The 17,019-nt window shown below is 38.0% G+C and overlaps 1 protein-coding gene across 1 annotated transcript in view; it reads right to left on the bottom strand.

The window, feature by feature from the left end:
* DCHS2 (dachsous cadherin-related 2) overlaps positions 1-17,019 on the bottom strand; it is an 86,696-nt gene that overhangs the window by 45,626 nt on the left and 24,051 nt on the right. Inside the window, exons 7-11 of the mRNA XM_015568040.1 lie at positions 14,925-15,274; positions 13,499-13,598; positions 12,515-12,672; positions 10,560-11,403; positions 7,658-7,897 (exon numbers count right to left, since the gene is read on the bottom strand). Of these exons, the coding sequence (XP_015423526.1) occupies positions 7,658-7,897; positions 10,560-11,403; positions 12,515-12,672; positions 13,499-13,598; positions 14,925-15,274 (1,692 nt within the window). The remainder of the gene's footprint in view (positions 1-7,657; positions 7,898-10,559; positions 11,404-12,514; positions 12,673-13,498; positions 13,599-14,924; positions 15,275-17,019) is intronic.

Raw genomic sequence — 17,019 nt, 5'->3', positions numbered from 1 at the left:
CCCCTCCCCATTGTAAACAACAACCGCGCCCTCAGCCGCCAGCCCGCTCCGCGCACTCCGCACCTGAGTATTTCACTTCCGCACTGTGCCTCCTCTGAGTCTGGGTATGATATTATCTTTACTCCGAGTTGTAGAATTTCCACTCAGCCAGCCCTCCTGTGGATCTGGATGATTTCCGTTCTGTCTTTTAGGTGTAATTTGAATTGGTTGTTCGAGGCAGCAATCTCCGGTGTTAACCTATGCCGCCATCTTGGTTCTCTCCGAAATAGTGTGAGATGAATTTAAAGTATTCTATTTTGGCTCTTTTAGAGCTCAGTTTCTTGCTTCTTCCTACACACACCCTTATAACCCACCAGAACAAAGAGACCATCACCAAACTTGAAAATTAAGAAAAGAAAAGAAACAGATTATTCAGTCAAAACCATTACCTTACTAAGCAATTTGATCTGGGTCTGAACCTATTCTGTGATAGAAAAACGTAGCACACGCTGAGTAAAGGACGTGTGTGTGCCACCCATGTCTGTGCACACATAAACGCATCTGCTCTTAGACCTCAAGACCTACAACATTATGAGCTCTTAATTTCTCCCACTCTAGGATAACTTTCCTCCTCAATTCATTTCTTTTCCTATCCAGGCCAGCCCCACGAATTCTCACTTTAGCTATATCGCACATTTCCTCAGGTCCTTGGCTTTTTGCCAAAGATGAGCAGCAAAACTCCAACCCAGGATCCTTCCAGCCATCTCTCTGCCCTCCTTGAGTACCTAGCAGATACCCGGAGCTGGTGAAAACTTCACAACAGCAAGACTGAGCGCACAGAAATGTCCTTGTTATCTGGTGATATTTCCAAATCTCCTTGGTCACCTCTCTCCCATTAGTGTCTGCCACCCAAACACCTCCTGGCTCACTCTCACAGATTCTCCCCTTCCTACTCCTGGATAAAGTGGGGACATTAGTAAAAAGCTCCCTCAACATTCTGCATCTGTACTCCACTCCACCTCCTGCTTTTTGTCTCCATGGCCAAAGAATTCTTCAAATGTCCTCCTTGGAATTTTCCTGTTGGTTCTAGACTTTCTCATTCATTTTCCCCAAAATTATATTCTTCTCTAGCTATAAGAATCAAGAATTTTTTTCCTTTTCTTTTTAGCCAAGTGTCTCTAAAAAAAACTACTACCCATTCTCTGCAACTAGCTTGAAAAGAGACTACTGCTATACCTAGCTACTCTTTCTACAGTCACCCATGACCATCTGGTTATATTATAAACTCTACTGGTCATTTTTAGTTCTTATCTTCAGATATTGCTCATTGATCTTAAAAAAAAATACAGAAAGGAACAAAGGGAGAGAGGTAGAGAAGAAGAGTGGGAAGAAGGGAAGAAGGAAAAAGGAATTCAGTTTACACTCATAAACAGATGACACCATGTGTTTGCCTTGGGGTTCAGTTATTTGGTTGTTTCATTCATTTATGCATGCATGGATGCATTCATTCATGTGTTCCTTTATGCAATGCACATCTACTGAGTGCCAGGCACTGGAAAGGTAACACTGAATAATAAGTAATTATCCTGACCCTCAGAGTTACCCTTTGGTGGGGAAGAGAATGAAATCAATGTTTTAGACAATGCAGTAAAATATATTAAATCATTAAAGAAGTGGATCAGGGAAGATTTCTCATGGGTAGATAGTTCATTAATCATATTATTCAATAAACATATAGAGAGAGTGATAATAGTTGCCAGGTGCTAAGAAATAACTGATAGTAAGAAGACAATGTGTCTGCCCTCACAGTGTTTACAGTATAGCACTAGATACAGATAAGTTAGCAGGCAATTATGATTGCACATGATGAGATATGATTAAGTGTAAGTTGCCTTTTGTATAAGCCAAGACCCTGCAGATGAATAGCATTTAATTGGTAAGAGGGAAGAAAGAGTATCGGCCCCAAAGGAACATCCTAGGGAGACTGAGAGTCAGAAGGAGAAGAGACAGGACTTCCTTCCTCCCATTTGCTTACTGTCTCTCTCAGCAATGCCACTCCACCTCTGCAACACTGCCCACAGCTTTCAGTCTCCTGGGTACTCCAGGATCAGTCTCTGCAAGGCTCCTCTCATTTTCTTCCTAGGTTCCGATCATCTCAACCTCTTCTTGTTTTCCAGGATTTTGCCTGCGTTACTTCAAGATTCCCTTTTTTGCTCATCCAGCCTTCCACCTCTCATTTCCTGCCTGCTCCTGACTAATGCAGTACTGGGCACCAGCAGCGGGTCCCAGGTAACAGGAACTCTGAAACTGGTGATTATGTCTGGCCTTGAATGCACTGCTTAGTTCCTGGCCCATGGAAAATCACTTGCCGTGACATCAAAATCAATTAAATTATCACCTGTGTCCCACTATAATGAAGTGACTATTAAAGGACTCAAATTCCTTAGAGGACCAAATGGTGCTGGCTTCAGCCATATAATAGTAAAAAGGACTATGATGTGAGACGGCTGTCCCTGAGTGTTGTAGGAACTTACAGAAAGAAAATCACACCGATACAACTCCTAGGGCAGTGGAAACTAAGGAGAAAATAAAAAAACGGGACTACATCAAAATAAAAAGCTTCTGCACAGAAAAAGAAACCATCAACAAAACAACAAGAAAGTCCACTGCATGGGAAAACATATTTGCCAATGTTATCACCAATAAGAGTTTAATCTCCAACATTTACAGGGAACTCATACAACTTAACGAAAGGAAAATAAACACCAATCAGAAAATGGGCAAAGGACCTAAATAGACACTTTTTGAAAGAGGACATACAGAAGGCCAATAGAAATATGAAAACATGCTCAAAATCATTAATCACTTGATAGATGCAAATCAAAATGACAATGAGGTACCAACTCACACGTGTCAGAATGGCTATCATCAACAAATCAACAAAGAACAAGCGCTGGCGAGGATGTGGAGGTGAATTTTTCCCTGCTATAAAGAAGAAGAAATTCTTACCATTTGCAACAGCATGGATGGAACTGGAGAGCATTATGCTAAGTGAAATAAGCCTGTCCGTGAAAGATAAATACCACATGATCTCACTCATTTGTGGAATATAAAGAACATTATAAACTGATGAACAAAAATCGATACAGAGGCAAAGAAGCATCGAACAGACTGTCAAACTACGGAGGGAAGGCAAGGGAGGGTTGTGGGGGGAGGTAAGAGATTAACCAAAGGACTTGTATGCATTCATGTAAGTATAACCAATGGATGCAGGACACTGGGGGTGGGGAGTGAGGGCATGTGCCGGGGGTTAGGCGAGGCCAGGGGGAGGTCAATGGGGGGAAAAAAGGAGACATATGTACTACTATTTGTATTACTTTAAACAATGAAATTAAATTTTAATAAAATTACAAGCTGCGGCTTTGTACACGCAGCTCAGGCATAGTTGAACACCAGGCTTCTATGGAAAGATCAGACCAAGTTGAGTGGTCTGATTTATAAGGACTAGCAGAAGTGATTTGCTTTCAACCAGCAGAGTACATCTATAGGGTAAACTCTTCCACTATCATCCATCACCTACTTAGCAAAGATTCTGATCATCTTGGTATCCAGTAGAATACCACATTAAGTCACCACTATGATGTCATCAAAATCAGAACTGATGAGCAGCAAGTAGCAAGTAACTTAGATGTGTTAACCAGATACATGTATTAGACCAGTAGTTGGCAAACTACAACCTACTGACCAAATCCAGCCTGCCCCTGCTTTTGAAAAGTTTTATTGAAACACAGCTATACTCACCTCCTTATGTATTATCTATTGCTGTTGTCTTGCTGCAGTGAAAGAATTGAGTAACAGAAACCGCATGGCCTGCAAAGCCTAAAACCTGTACTATCTCCCCTTTACAGAGAAAAGGTGGCGGAACCCACCCTAGCTGGTTTGGCTCAGTAGATAGAGTGTTGGCCTGCAGACTGAAGGATCCCGGGTTCATTTCTGGTCAAGGGCACATGCCTGGGTTGCAGGCGCGATCCCCAGTAGCGGGTATGTAGGAGGCAGCCAATCAATGATTCTCTCTCACCACTGATGTTTCTAGCTCTCTCTCCCTTCCTTTCTGAAATCAACAAAAAATATATAAAAATAATAATAAAGTAAAATTGTTTAAAAAAAAAGTTGGCAGAACCCTATCCTAGAGTAAAGGGTGGGAGCGTGGTAGTAGTTGAGGACAGAGGAAAGCTGAAATCATGGCATAAAATGACTGGTTGTTAAGCTAAAAAACAATAGAACTTTACCATCAAAACTGTGGGGAATTAATAGAGAATTCTGACCAGGGGTGTGCTCTTTTCAGAAATGCTTTCTCAGGAAGATAATTTTTCATAGAATCTCTCAACTGTGCAATGCCATGCAGCTCAGACATTTCTGAAGCAAAAACAGGATCACGCCTGGTTGACTGAATGAAGAGATAAATAAATGAACGGATTCTGAGGAGTGAAGGCAAGTTGAAGCAGCTTATTTCACAGATGCTCCAGTTTCTCAGATCACACAGCCAAACATATTTACTGAGCTCCCAAGTCATGGCTTGTACTATGTAAGGGTCCTGGGATAAAAGTGACTAAACTGTGTCCTCAATCCATGAGAAGTTCACAGCCTAATCGGCAGGCACACAGTAACCAATTACCAGTATACAATCACACTACCATGGATTCAATAAAATACGACTCTATATCAACTTCACCAGCGATTCTCTCTGGGTGAGTGAGGTTATCAGTGCTCCTTACACTCTCTCATGTTGTCTAGGAAACCAGATGTGGAGTTCATTCAAGGTAAACCCGATAGAGAATACATTTTTATGGAATAGACAATAAGAACTCATTGTAGAATTCAACACTTCTTCATGGCAATGTACTGTTAAGTTATTTGATATTTGCCACTTGAAGTAAAGGTATCAGCCAGGAGCGAGTCATCTTCCCTGGAGGGGACCCTTTCCTCTCAGCAGTGGAGAGGGGCCCAGGCAGGAAGGTCTCTTCTCACTAACAATGGAGCTCTTGTTGGTGGCTCCAAATACTGTAGCAGTTTTAATATCTTAGTTAAAACCTGGTAGTTGCTTTTCCCTTTTAATATAAGAAAAAACTCCTGTTAGAACTAGTGTGAGTCATACATCATAAACATTCAGTGCTGGAATTCCCATGGGTTTTGAAGGCCAACACTTTAAGCTGACATTTTTTAAAACTACATTGTAGAATGCTAGAAAACATATGTTAAGCTTTCTGGTATTAAGTCATGCTGTAGTATTTTTAAAAATACATACTATAAAGTAAACCATTCATAAATTCCAATGTGATGCCAGTATGTTAAAATCTTGATTACGTCATTTAATTCTCCTGCATAATCCTTTTTCATTGCTTTAACACAACAAGCCAAAAAAATATATTGAGAGAAAATATGTTCAAAATCACAAACATATACACAAATTCACATGCATTTACATAACCACTTGCTTAACAGATCTGGCCTCATTAAAAACACTGACATTTCCAATAAACCAAAATTGTCTCTAAAACATGTGAAGGTACATGAGACTCATGAAGACGCTAAATGTATACTTAAAGTATCCATAAATGCAGAGCCAGAAAAACAATAATTTCATATCTGAATTCTCCATCCGGCAAGCCATAATCTCCAGAATAATGAACAACCAGTTCAAGTAACAGGTTGCAGACTATTGATTCTAAAAGAAAATAACACAAATACTGGGCAACGTGACAATGAAAATTGGAAAGCATATTTATGGTTATCATCTTTAGTTGGCATATGCAAATTTGAGAGAACCTCTTTCCTCCCTCTTCAAACATTTAAAGCACAAGAGATCTGTTCAGTAGAATCCACTACAAAAAAATAAAATTAAGAAGCTAAAGTCAAGTCAAGGGGAGGAAGCATTGTACAGACTTTAATGACGGCTCCATCGCACATCAGTGACAGGTTTGCATACGTCTGTGTACTTTGGGAAGTGCCTTATGGTGTCCCAAGCCCTGCGTTGCTCCATTTATACCAGAGCACACACTGAAAGAATTTCACTGAAGCGGAATTATGGTAAAATACAAAGCTTATGTATATTCTCTCTTGTTTCTATCACCCTAAAAGCCATACTGTGGGAAATGTGCTAAATCCATTTTTTGAGCACGGGTTGGAACAAGCAATTGTTAGCATGCTCCCCCTGCGGCTCAGAGCACAGTAAGAAAAATTGTTTGATCACACTGCCCCACTCTGGTCAAAAGAGAGATTAGGAAGCCCTTAAAATGAAAGTTTTTGCAGCATGACATCCAAATTCATGTAAAATACATTTCATTAAAAGACGATGTTTTCCTAAAGAGCAAAGCATCTGAATGGTATATAATTTAGATTAAAAGCTGAAGGAAATACAACTTTTAGCCCTTTGAAACAGGAGGAACAAGCTATTAAAACTACCAGTATTTCTCCATAGAAACATCTATTGTTAGTCCTATAAGGAAAGAAAAAAAATATTTATGCTGATTATGTAACGCCACTTGCTAAATAAAAATGTGAATCGCGGGAGGCTGGTTTATTAAACTATTCATATTTATTCAGGTGGGAAATTTTGCATATGCTGTTAATGGCAAATACTTCACTGTAATTTTTGTAATTACTTTGTTTAAAATAAAAACAGGATATTATTAAAGTTACTGAAATTTAAATGCCAAAGAGTCAGTGATATCAAAAAGTAATTCCAGCCCAATGGATAGAGTCGGCCTGCGGACCAAATGGTCCTGGGTTCGATTCCAGTCGAGAGCACATACCTTGGTTGCAGGCTCCTCCCGGGCCAGGACCCTGATTAGGATGCGTGCGGGAGGCAACCAATCGATGTGTTTTTTTCACATCGATGTTTCTCTCTGTCTTTCCCTCTCTCTTCCACTCTCCCTAAAATCAATGGAAAGATATCCTCGGGTGAGGATTAACAACAACAAAAAAGAAAAGTAATTCCAAGAAATTCTAGGAATTTACAAATTCTTAGCCATAGTAACCGTTTACTTCAAAGTCATTTCCTCAACACAGTGGTTGACATTAATAATAGTAATAATAATAATAATAATGATAGAAGTTAACATTCTTAACTATGTATTGTGCCAGACACTGGTCTTTGTTCTTTACATGTAATAATCATTCATACTTATAACTGTAAACCAGGCCTTATTTTTACAGATAAGCAAACAGAGGAACAGAGAGGATCAGTAACCTGTTAAAGGTTACAGAGCTAAGCAAATGGCAGTTCTAGGATTCAAACCCAGGCAGTCTGACAGCATCCTATCTCTCCCATTATGTTATATAGAGAGGAACTAACCATTTGCCTTCCTGTATTCAATGTATCCATTATACTCTGAAAAAAAAGGTGATACCTAGTCATAGTTCTGCTTATTATCAAGATCAAATCAATAACTTCTATGTTAATTAGGTGTGCATCACTCTATTATAAAGATCAATTGATAAAGATAAATATAAGAAAATGCTATATAAAAACACACATTATCTTTACACATGGATGGGTTTTTCTATAAGAAGTCTGAGATGATTCACAAGTGTCTCATTTTTCTGGGACACAACTAGTTGAAATTACGTCTATTTGTGTTTTTAGCATTAATTACTTAGTTTCCATATTTTAAATTACCTGAATCTCTGTCCATAGCTTCAACTCTTGTGACGAACTCCCCTGGATTTTGGTTTTCTTTAACGGAAGCTTCATACAGGTGCTGCTTAAATACTGGTGCCTCATCATTTACGTCAAGAACAAAAACTGTCAAAGTCTGGGACGAGGACAGTGCCGGGACGCCATCATCCAGGGCCAGCAGGGTCAGAACGTGCTGAGTTTTCATTTCATAATCCAAGGAACATGTTGTAGTTAGTAAGCCTGTTTTGAAAGTGGAGAAAAATAATATGTAATAAATATTATTCTGAAAAGTCCAGCTCACTCTAACTTATCTAACTTGCTAAAACTTCAGAACCTTTCTTTATTATATAATAAATCTGATTAGACTGACTTTAAATTTATATATTATCTAAAATAAAATGAGAGCATTTTTCATCAGAAAAGTCACCCTAATTTAAACTCTAAGGATGAATGAAAATTCAGAAATAATCTATCGTATACCATTCTTTCCCGTGAAGATGATATCAAAATGATTTTTCTACCCAACATCAACCTTCATTTTTTTAAAATATATTTTTATTGATTTCAGAGAGGAAGGGAGAGGGAGAGAGAGTTAGAAACATTAGTGATAAGAATCATTGATCAGCTGATGCCCCCTACTGGGGATCGAGTCCGCAACCTGGGCTGTGCCCTTGATGGGAATCGAACCCAGGACCCTTCAGTCCACAGGCCGATGCTGTATCCACTGAGCCAAACCAGCTAGGACTGACCTTCATTATTTAAGACATCTAGGTTTTAACAGTATACATCTTCAAGTCAAATGACAATTCATGTTTAAAGTGACCAAGTAACAAAAAAAATGAGTACAGCTGCATTGCTTAATATATTTAGCCTTATTAAATAATTTATTAAAGACTTATAATCTCCTTATACTTGCTCTGTTAACTATCTTTTTTATTAACTAAAAATAGTACAGACTTTATAACTCAGACAACAAATTTCATGAATAAAACGTGTCTCCATCCGATTGCCATTGGAGCATATAACTCATGGAAGCAAAATGTTATAAAGCCTTGCACACATATAGCTCCCATGAGTCCAACTGTCACACTTTTTCTTTTAGGATTGCTGTTTGCTTCTCTAAAAACATGCTCATCCTATAAGAACTTTCCTTCAAATAATTAAAGAGGTTTACTGCTTCATTTTTATATAACAGTTTTCCAGTAATTACTTACAGCCAAAAGCCATATAGTAAAAAAAAATCACTATAAGAAATATGAGCCTCGTGAGAGAAACAATAGCCCATCTCATATGAAAGCATTCAGCAATTATCATTTTATGTCATTGAAAAATGTGTCAACTGAAACAGCCACTGCAATTGTTCAAGATTCATGAGGCCTATATATGAGACACAGTTCTAATTTTATCCATCCTCATTAAAAATCTGAAATAGACCTTCCTTAGCCATTGTGGAAAACATTTTAAGCATCACTGAAACAGGTCCTTGGAGACCCCAGCTCTAACAGTAATCAGTAACCAGGTCTGGACTATCTCTCTGTCAGTTGGGCTTTTAGGTGATGTTCACACATGCCTCAGAAAGAAACCATATGTACAGTATTCAATAAATATTTTGATAAAAATTTTTCAGCAGTATATAGCCAAACTATAACCATGACTTCCAAATCCTACACATTCAGTCCCATTCCAAATTATGGTCTTATTAATGGTGGGGCCAATTGGCATACATCTGAAATGTTTTTTTCTAAGGCTCATGCAGAAATGACTATTTTTAGAGGTTGAGATGGTAATCCATCTCCTCAGTATCTCCTGGAAATCAGACCATGAGAAGTTCATTTCCAGTTTTATAAGAATGACACTTCATACATCACACAACATCAGAAATTTTAGTAGATGTTAATTGGCAATGTCATAAGAACAAGACAAATGAAGTAGCAGTTAGTGACATTTCTACAGAGAACTTGACAGTGAATAAATGCTTCTGGAAAAAAAAAATGGTACACTTGACATGAGAAGTAAGGGTCTTATACCCAAATCAATGCAACTATTTAAAAGTACATTATTTCTATCCTGATCAGATACTCAGTTGGTTAGAGCATCGTCCTAATATGCCAAGGTTGCAGGTTTGATCCCCAGTCAGGGCACATACAAAAATCAACCGATGAATGCATAAATAAGTGAAACAACAAATCAATGTTGCTCTCTTTAAAATCTATATATATATATAAAAGGCTAATATGCAAAGTGTCCCCTCGGGAGACTGGGAGAATGGGAGTTTGATCTCTCACTATGACGTGCACTGACCACCAGGGGGTGGCATGGAACATGGTGGACGACCAGCAGGGGCACTGAGAGAGTGAGGGAAGGAGGTGGCAGGAAGGCAGGGAGGTGGGGAACCTGATTGGCCCTGATCCCCTGATCGCCTGCCAGGCCTAGGGACCCTACCCATGCACAAATTTCGTGCACTGGGCCTCTACTAAATAAATAAATAAATTCCAACTATTTACAAAAGCATGTTTGTATGATGTATGATCTTAAAGATAAATTTCCATAGTAAAGCCTTTGAATAATGCTGTTGGTTAGTCATATTCTACCTTTTTGTACTTTTGGCACTATCTCCAACTCTGTGGCTACCCACACTGGGAGCAAAGAAGTCTGCTGCTACTGTAGATTCATCTCATGGAATGTAAGCTAGTTATAAGTCATAGTCAATATCAACGAACGGGCCAATTACAGTTGGTGCTCTGAATACAACCTCTGTACCTATCACGTATAGAAGTTAAACACAAAATTAAGTAACATTTCTTTAAAGCCCATTCATTTGGAACCATCATCTTAACAGAGGAAACTGAAAAGGATCAACGTAAGCAAGTGATCAGAGGCTTTAATTGACAGTGACAAATACCTGATGACTCATCTAGCATAAAGGCCATGTTTTCATTTCCTGAAAGAATGCTGTATGTTACTCTTCCATTCCTTCCTTCATCTGGATCGTGAGCAGTTACGTGGTGCACCAAGGAGCCCACTGTGGCATCCTCTTTGACATGAGCGATGGGGAAAGACATAAAAGTGGGGCTGTGGTCATTTACATCCAAAATCACTACCTTGGCCATCAGCGATCTCAGTCGCCGGTCTGTCACATTCACAGCCTGATCGGATGCAGTCACTGTCAGGACAACAGTAGGAACGCTCTCTCTGTCGAGGGGGGATGCAGTGACCAATGTGCCAAATGAGGGGTGGATGAGAAATGGATTGATTCCAGGGTGGTGGGATTCAATGAAGTATTGTATTCTACTGTTCAAAAAACTGCCATCTCCATCTTTGGCATGGAAGACGTGCACCAGAGTTCCTACAGGGACATTCTCTTCTACGCTTATCACAAGGAACTCTTCTTGGAAAGATGGGGAATGGTCATTCTGGTCTTCCACATCAATGCTAAGGAAGACTGTGCTATGCAAGGGAGGAGTTTGGCTGTGATCTTTAGTAACCACCCTGAAAAGATAATGTGATGTCATTTCATAATCAAGTTCCTTAGAAAGGAACAAGTCCCCCGTTGAGCTGTCGATTTCAAAGGGGCCATCCTTATCATCTGCAGCGATACTAAAATGTAGCTTTCCATCCTGGTGTTGTTGAAAGTGATCAGGTGACTTTATCAAGCTCATTATTTTTGCAGGCTTCAAGTTTTCTGGTATAACTAAATGTCTAATATTCTGAGAAATGGCAGCTCTCCCTTTGGATAGTGGTATCACCTGAAATAAGAATTAAAAGGAGCTATTAATCTGGAGTATTTTTTTTAAACAGTTGAATCAGTATATGTGATGATGTTACTTTGGAAACTAATCCCCTCTATCTGTGTGAAATACATAGGGTAATTGGTGGCATTATTTTTTATTACATAACTAGAGGCCAGATGCAAGAAATTCGTGCAAGAGTAGGCCTTCCTTCCCCTGGCACTGGCTTTCCTCTGGCACCTGGGAACCGGGCTTTGCTCTGGCTGCTGGCAGGCACTCAGGACCTGGGCTTTACTCTGGCCGCCAGCAGGCAGCCAGGACCCGGGCTTCCCTCTGGCCCCGGCTTCATCCGGAAGGATGTTGGAATGACATCCGGAATGACGTCCAGCCTAATTATTATAGATTCCAGTATGCCTCTGATGATTGAAAATTGCATAATATCTTGGAGATGAGAAAGTAGATTTCCACTTCCCATTTGTCAAGAGACTTGAGGAATTTTGACATATAATTTTCTCCTAAATATATATCTGCAATCCATAAAGAATTCTTTGGGGTATATGTTCTTATTTTTTATACATACCAGTATCAATGTTACAGATTATCATGTGCATGAGAAAAGAAAAATAGCCATGCACAGTTATCTTATCTTTGACTCAGTGGTGTAATTTTTTCCTACTAAGAAGACTTCCCACAATTTGTTTTCACATTCTGATTAAAGTAAAGCCTTAGAATATGGATCCCAAGTGACTTTTCTAAATTTAAAAATTACAAAAAGCAATGTGATTTATTATTTGGCCATTTGTTTACATATAAGTTACTTCTGCAAATTTACCAAGTCTTTGCAATTAGAAAAAAGTAAAGACATTTTTTGTTTAATAAAATAAAGCAACATTAATGCCTGTACAAGATGAAGGTACATATCTTGTCAGGAATTGTGCAAAGTTCAAACAAAAAGTTATTTGAGGCTAGTAATTTCTCTAGTGATAATAAAAAGGCACACATACATCTTCAGTGCTCTCTAAAAGCAGTATTCATATATTGAATGTATCTTCACTCTATAAAGTTGTATAAAAATCAAACAGAACCTTAAAACACCCTTCTACATGTTATGGCGATGCCAGAACATTACCTGAATGTTAATAACTGCCTGTCCTTGAAGAGGAGGCACTCCCTGGTCACTGGCAATAACAGTCATCCTGTAGGAAGGTCTATAATCATACAAAAGCACTGTGGTTGTTCTTATCTCACCACTGTTGGCATCAATCTTGAAGTGATCAGATCTATCTTCTATACATACACAAAAATTAGGAAATTAATGTTAACTGACAATGCAGAAATAAGAATTAACTAATCCAAATACATCTGTGATTGAGCATTTTGAAGATGTTTTTTGCCTTAAGCTCTGTGAGAAAATGAACATAAAAAAATAGCACTAAAAATATACAGAGGAAACAGAACATTTTCTAGGGGTGATTTACTTTAACCGTAAGAATATTTAGTCTTCATAGAGATTCATGGATCTTATTATTCAAGTCATATTTCTTTATATTAATACCACTTGTTATCCACTAATTGCTACTTTCCTTTCAATAAAAATTGATTTGCACATCACATTTATTGAAAATTATTCATTTAAGGTGGATGATTGGTGGGTTGGTTTCTATTTAGGGCACAAAAAAACTACTATTACTTGTCACTAAACTTTTCTATTATTTTTTTAATATAAAGGTGATTCTAGACCAGTGATGGTGAACCTTTTGAGCTCGGCATGTCAGCATTTTGAAAAACCCTAACTTAACTCTGGTGCCGTGTCACATATAGAAATTTTTTTATATTCGCAACCATAGTAAAACAAAGACTTATATTTTTGATATTTATTTTATATATTTAAATGCAACTTAACAAAGAAAAATCAACCAAAAAAATGAGTTCGTGTCACCTCTGACATGCGTGTCATAGGTTCGCCATCACTGTGGGACCATAACAAATGTATTTTGTTTGTAATTTGGTGTTATATTCAATGTTAACTATGTCCACAGAAGGACGTAGATAGTTGATAAATGAAAGAGGAAATTCTAAACGCTCATAATCCTTTATGGGTAGTGACATTTACCTGAAGATACTGAATATATAACTTCTGCATTGTTTCCTTCATCAAAATCCTTTGCAAACACAGTTGTCACCAACATATTTACTGGCTGACCTTCCAAAACCTGTCAATAAAACAAACGGCTTACAAATTTCTCAGTAAAATTTTTAAATAAAAAGCAATGAACTTTAAGTGAAAGCACACACTACTGCTAAGCATTTAAAAAACTATTTTAAAATTCACATGTAATTCTAGTGTCTACCATATAAAAATTATATGGGTGTAAACCCATGAAAAGAATCCACATTATAATTTAAATATTTTACTCAATTGGAACAAATTATCTACAGCTTTTCAACTCATTCTGAGGAGGGTGGAGAAGGAAATCAAAATAACTAAACAATCTTGGATTTTAAGTGTATTTTAAGGATTCTAGCATCTTTTCATTCATCACCTTCTCAGGACGTTTTTTAAAAGGTTGTTGTTAAGGTCGAAAACATGCTAAAGATAAACATAAATCTTTATTTCAGGAAACATACCTCACACGGGAGAGATAATTAACAGAAACTTTCCTAGACTATTGAAATCAACATGTGGAGTTGAACTCCATATTTAAAAGTCTTACTGTGCAAGAAAACCACGGGATATTCTAATGGCATGACTAAAATCATAATGACAAAACATTTAGCTTTGGTAAAATTTTCTTTAAATAAGGACTTGGAAGGTGAGTTTAAAGTTATTAGCTTCCTAAATACCCTATGCATATCTGAGCACAATTTGAATGTCCAATTTAATTATTTGGGAGTTACAGGTTCCAAACTTTTTATTCATACAACCTATTCATTTCTTTAAAAAATCTGAGTACCTCCAAGATATACTTATTAATTGTGTGTGTAAACTAATATGTTAATTTATTATGTACATTGTAAAATATACAAAAACATAGGAGTAAAAAATGATGAGATAATATAAGTATAATTAGAAGTTCTTGCATGTGCCCCCCCCCAATAGATCAGCTTTTATAATCTCTGGATATGTGTCTCTCCACTTTAGAGCTACAGATTATTCCCCTATCTCTAATGAACCATCTTAGAGATGTGTATCAGTCACTCATAAGGAGCTCTGCACAAAGAGATGCATGCAAATTACTAGAAAAACAATCCTTGTCTGAGCATTGCTGATAATGGGGAATCATTGTTTTATACAAGAGGCAGAACTACATTAATCCTAAAACAACTGGATATGAGATCTCAAACTGCACATACAACCATTTTATTTTTTGATGAGATTTTTTTTTTTTGGACATATGCACAATTTCTAGGTCTTCTAGAAAAGAATGCATTGCCAGACCATGACTGATTTGATAAATTCTTGCTTTTTGCCACAAGATGGTGCTCAAATAACTAAGAATACTACAAGTCCATTGCAAGGCTATTTCAACCCCACAAACCTTGATGTGTAATTCCTTTCCAGGGAGACACTGTGGGAAATACGGCCTGTTATCATTGATGTCAGTAACTGCGACATAAACCACCATGCTGGCGTTTCGTGGCGGGGAGCCATGGTCGGTCACTAGGACAGTCACCTGATGGTGCACCTGATGCTCGTGATCCAACGCCACCCAACTGATCAGTTCGCCTGAAAGGCACAGAGGACAAAAGAGGGTGGTGACCCTGTGCACTAGAATGCTGGCATTGTGAACCACTTCCAAAATAACCTGTGGAAAGGAAAAGCAAACATTATAGAGCCCTGAGTAAAAGCACAACTTCCAAGACCATGTATGTGAGTAGGTTGATTCTACTGTTGAAAGGATTTTCTGAAGTTTCTCCCAAAAATGCCACTTTAAGGTTGCCATTTCTTGTATTTCTATGAATTCAACTTGAACTAAAAATTGAATTCCTAGAAACCAATGATAAAATACTCCCTGGCACCTCAGTAATAGGCAGAAGGCTTTAAACGGCAGCCTGTCCTCTCCCCCTTGCCATGCAGAATAAGGGAGAGAAGCACTTCCGCTCCGTGTAGGCATCATGAGCTCTTGAGTGTGGGTTTCAGTTTCTCCATCTCGGACACGGAAGGACCTCTCAGCCTACTTCCTTAGGGCTGTCAGAAACACGCAGTCATCAAGTTAACATTGTTGTGTCGGCTGTAAATCATTATACACATGGCAGCTGTTATCATCACTTTAAAACAATGGGCACTATCTCCATGAGAATCAAATAGATTCCTCAGGCTATGGTTTTTCTTTTACATATGCAGTTAGTTATTTATCGTTATCTCACAAAACATATGTGTAGCGATGGATAGTGACTTCCCAACTAACTCTTAATGTTTACAAGCCTTATTTCACATATTCTTGTTTAGAACCTACTCACTCCTAGTCAATGTCCCTCACATTTCAGCTGTGGAGATTCAGGCATAAAGTTGAAACTGCCTCTACCTCTTGTTAAGGGCCACTGGAGGCCAAGTGCGCTCTCTGGTAGTCTGTCCTCTGCTGCAGAGTTCTGCCCGGCAGTGACTAGCTCACTATTTATGAAAATACCTATTAGTGAGAAAGTAAACGTGAAGCAACTACTGCCTAACATTGCTATTTCTAAGATTTTTTAATTTGCCCTCTTTGTCCAAATAAAATGATGTGTAAAACAAAGCAAGAAGTTGAAATGAGACACAAAAAAAGAAAATTCATATTTGGGTATGTTGAATTGGTGAACTTAACTGCAGCGCTTATATATAAATTATATAAGGTGCCCCCAAAAATGTATACACACTTTAACAGTTGATAGCTCAATTTTGAAAATGAAATGTATTTTAATAAACACTGCCTTTATAATTATTCAAAGTGTGTGTATACATTTTTAGGGACACCGATATTTATATAGTATTTACAATAAGTATGATTTTTAACAAAAATTACACACACATAAAACTGTTGTTTTAAATCTTCACCCGAGAATTTGTTTATTGATTTTGAGAGAGAGAGAGTCATTGATCGGTTGCCTCTGGTATGTGCCCCAACTGGGGATTGAACCTCCAGCCTAGGTATGTGCCCTGCAGAGGAGAACCAGCTTGGGAGTGAAGGGGAGCTTGCAGGCTTCTTGGCGAGCGCTGTGCCCTGGTGAGTGCTCCACCTGCTAGAAGAAAGGGAATCTTTTCCTAATTCACACAACAGGGATCTTTGGAATAAAGTTAATCAGAACTGAATTCAAATTCCATGCACTACAGGGCAGGGGGCCTCATTTACACGGGCTACGTTATACATGGTGTCGCCAGGAATTGTACCAAGTGGTGACCTTCCCTCATCTCTTTCTGGCTCTGTGACTTTGGGCAAGTTACTTGAGCTATCCGAAGTCTAAGTTCCCCAGCTATAGAGTTGTAGCATAAACATATTTTGTGTGTAGATGGTTTCAGAGATTAAATAAAGTCCCTGTAAATTTATACAATATAAATTTTATTTCTAATGATTCATACTTTAAAATTTTAAATTGTATAAATTGTAAACATTTAATTAATTTCATAATTAAAACTTGAAAAAGATCACTATATTTCTT

The sequence above is a fragment of the Myotis davidii genome, unplaced genomic scaffold, assembly GCF_000327345.1.
Source record: "Myotis davidii unplaced genomic scaffold, ASM32734v1 scaffold323, whole genome shotgun sequence".
NCBI lineage: Eukaryota > Metazoa > Chordata > Mammalia > Chiroptera > Vespertilionidae > Myotis > Myotis davidii.
The sequence above is the reverse complement of the archived record's forward strand: the minus strand, read 5'-3'. Positions and strand labels throughout refer to the sequence as shown.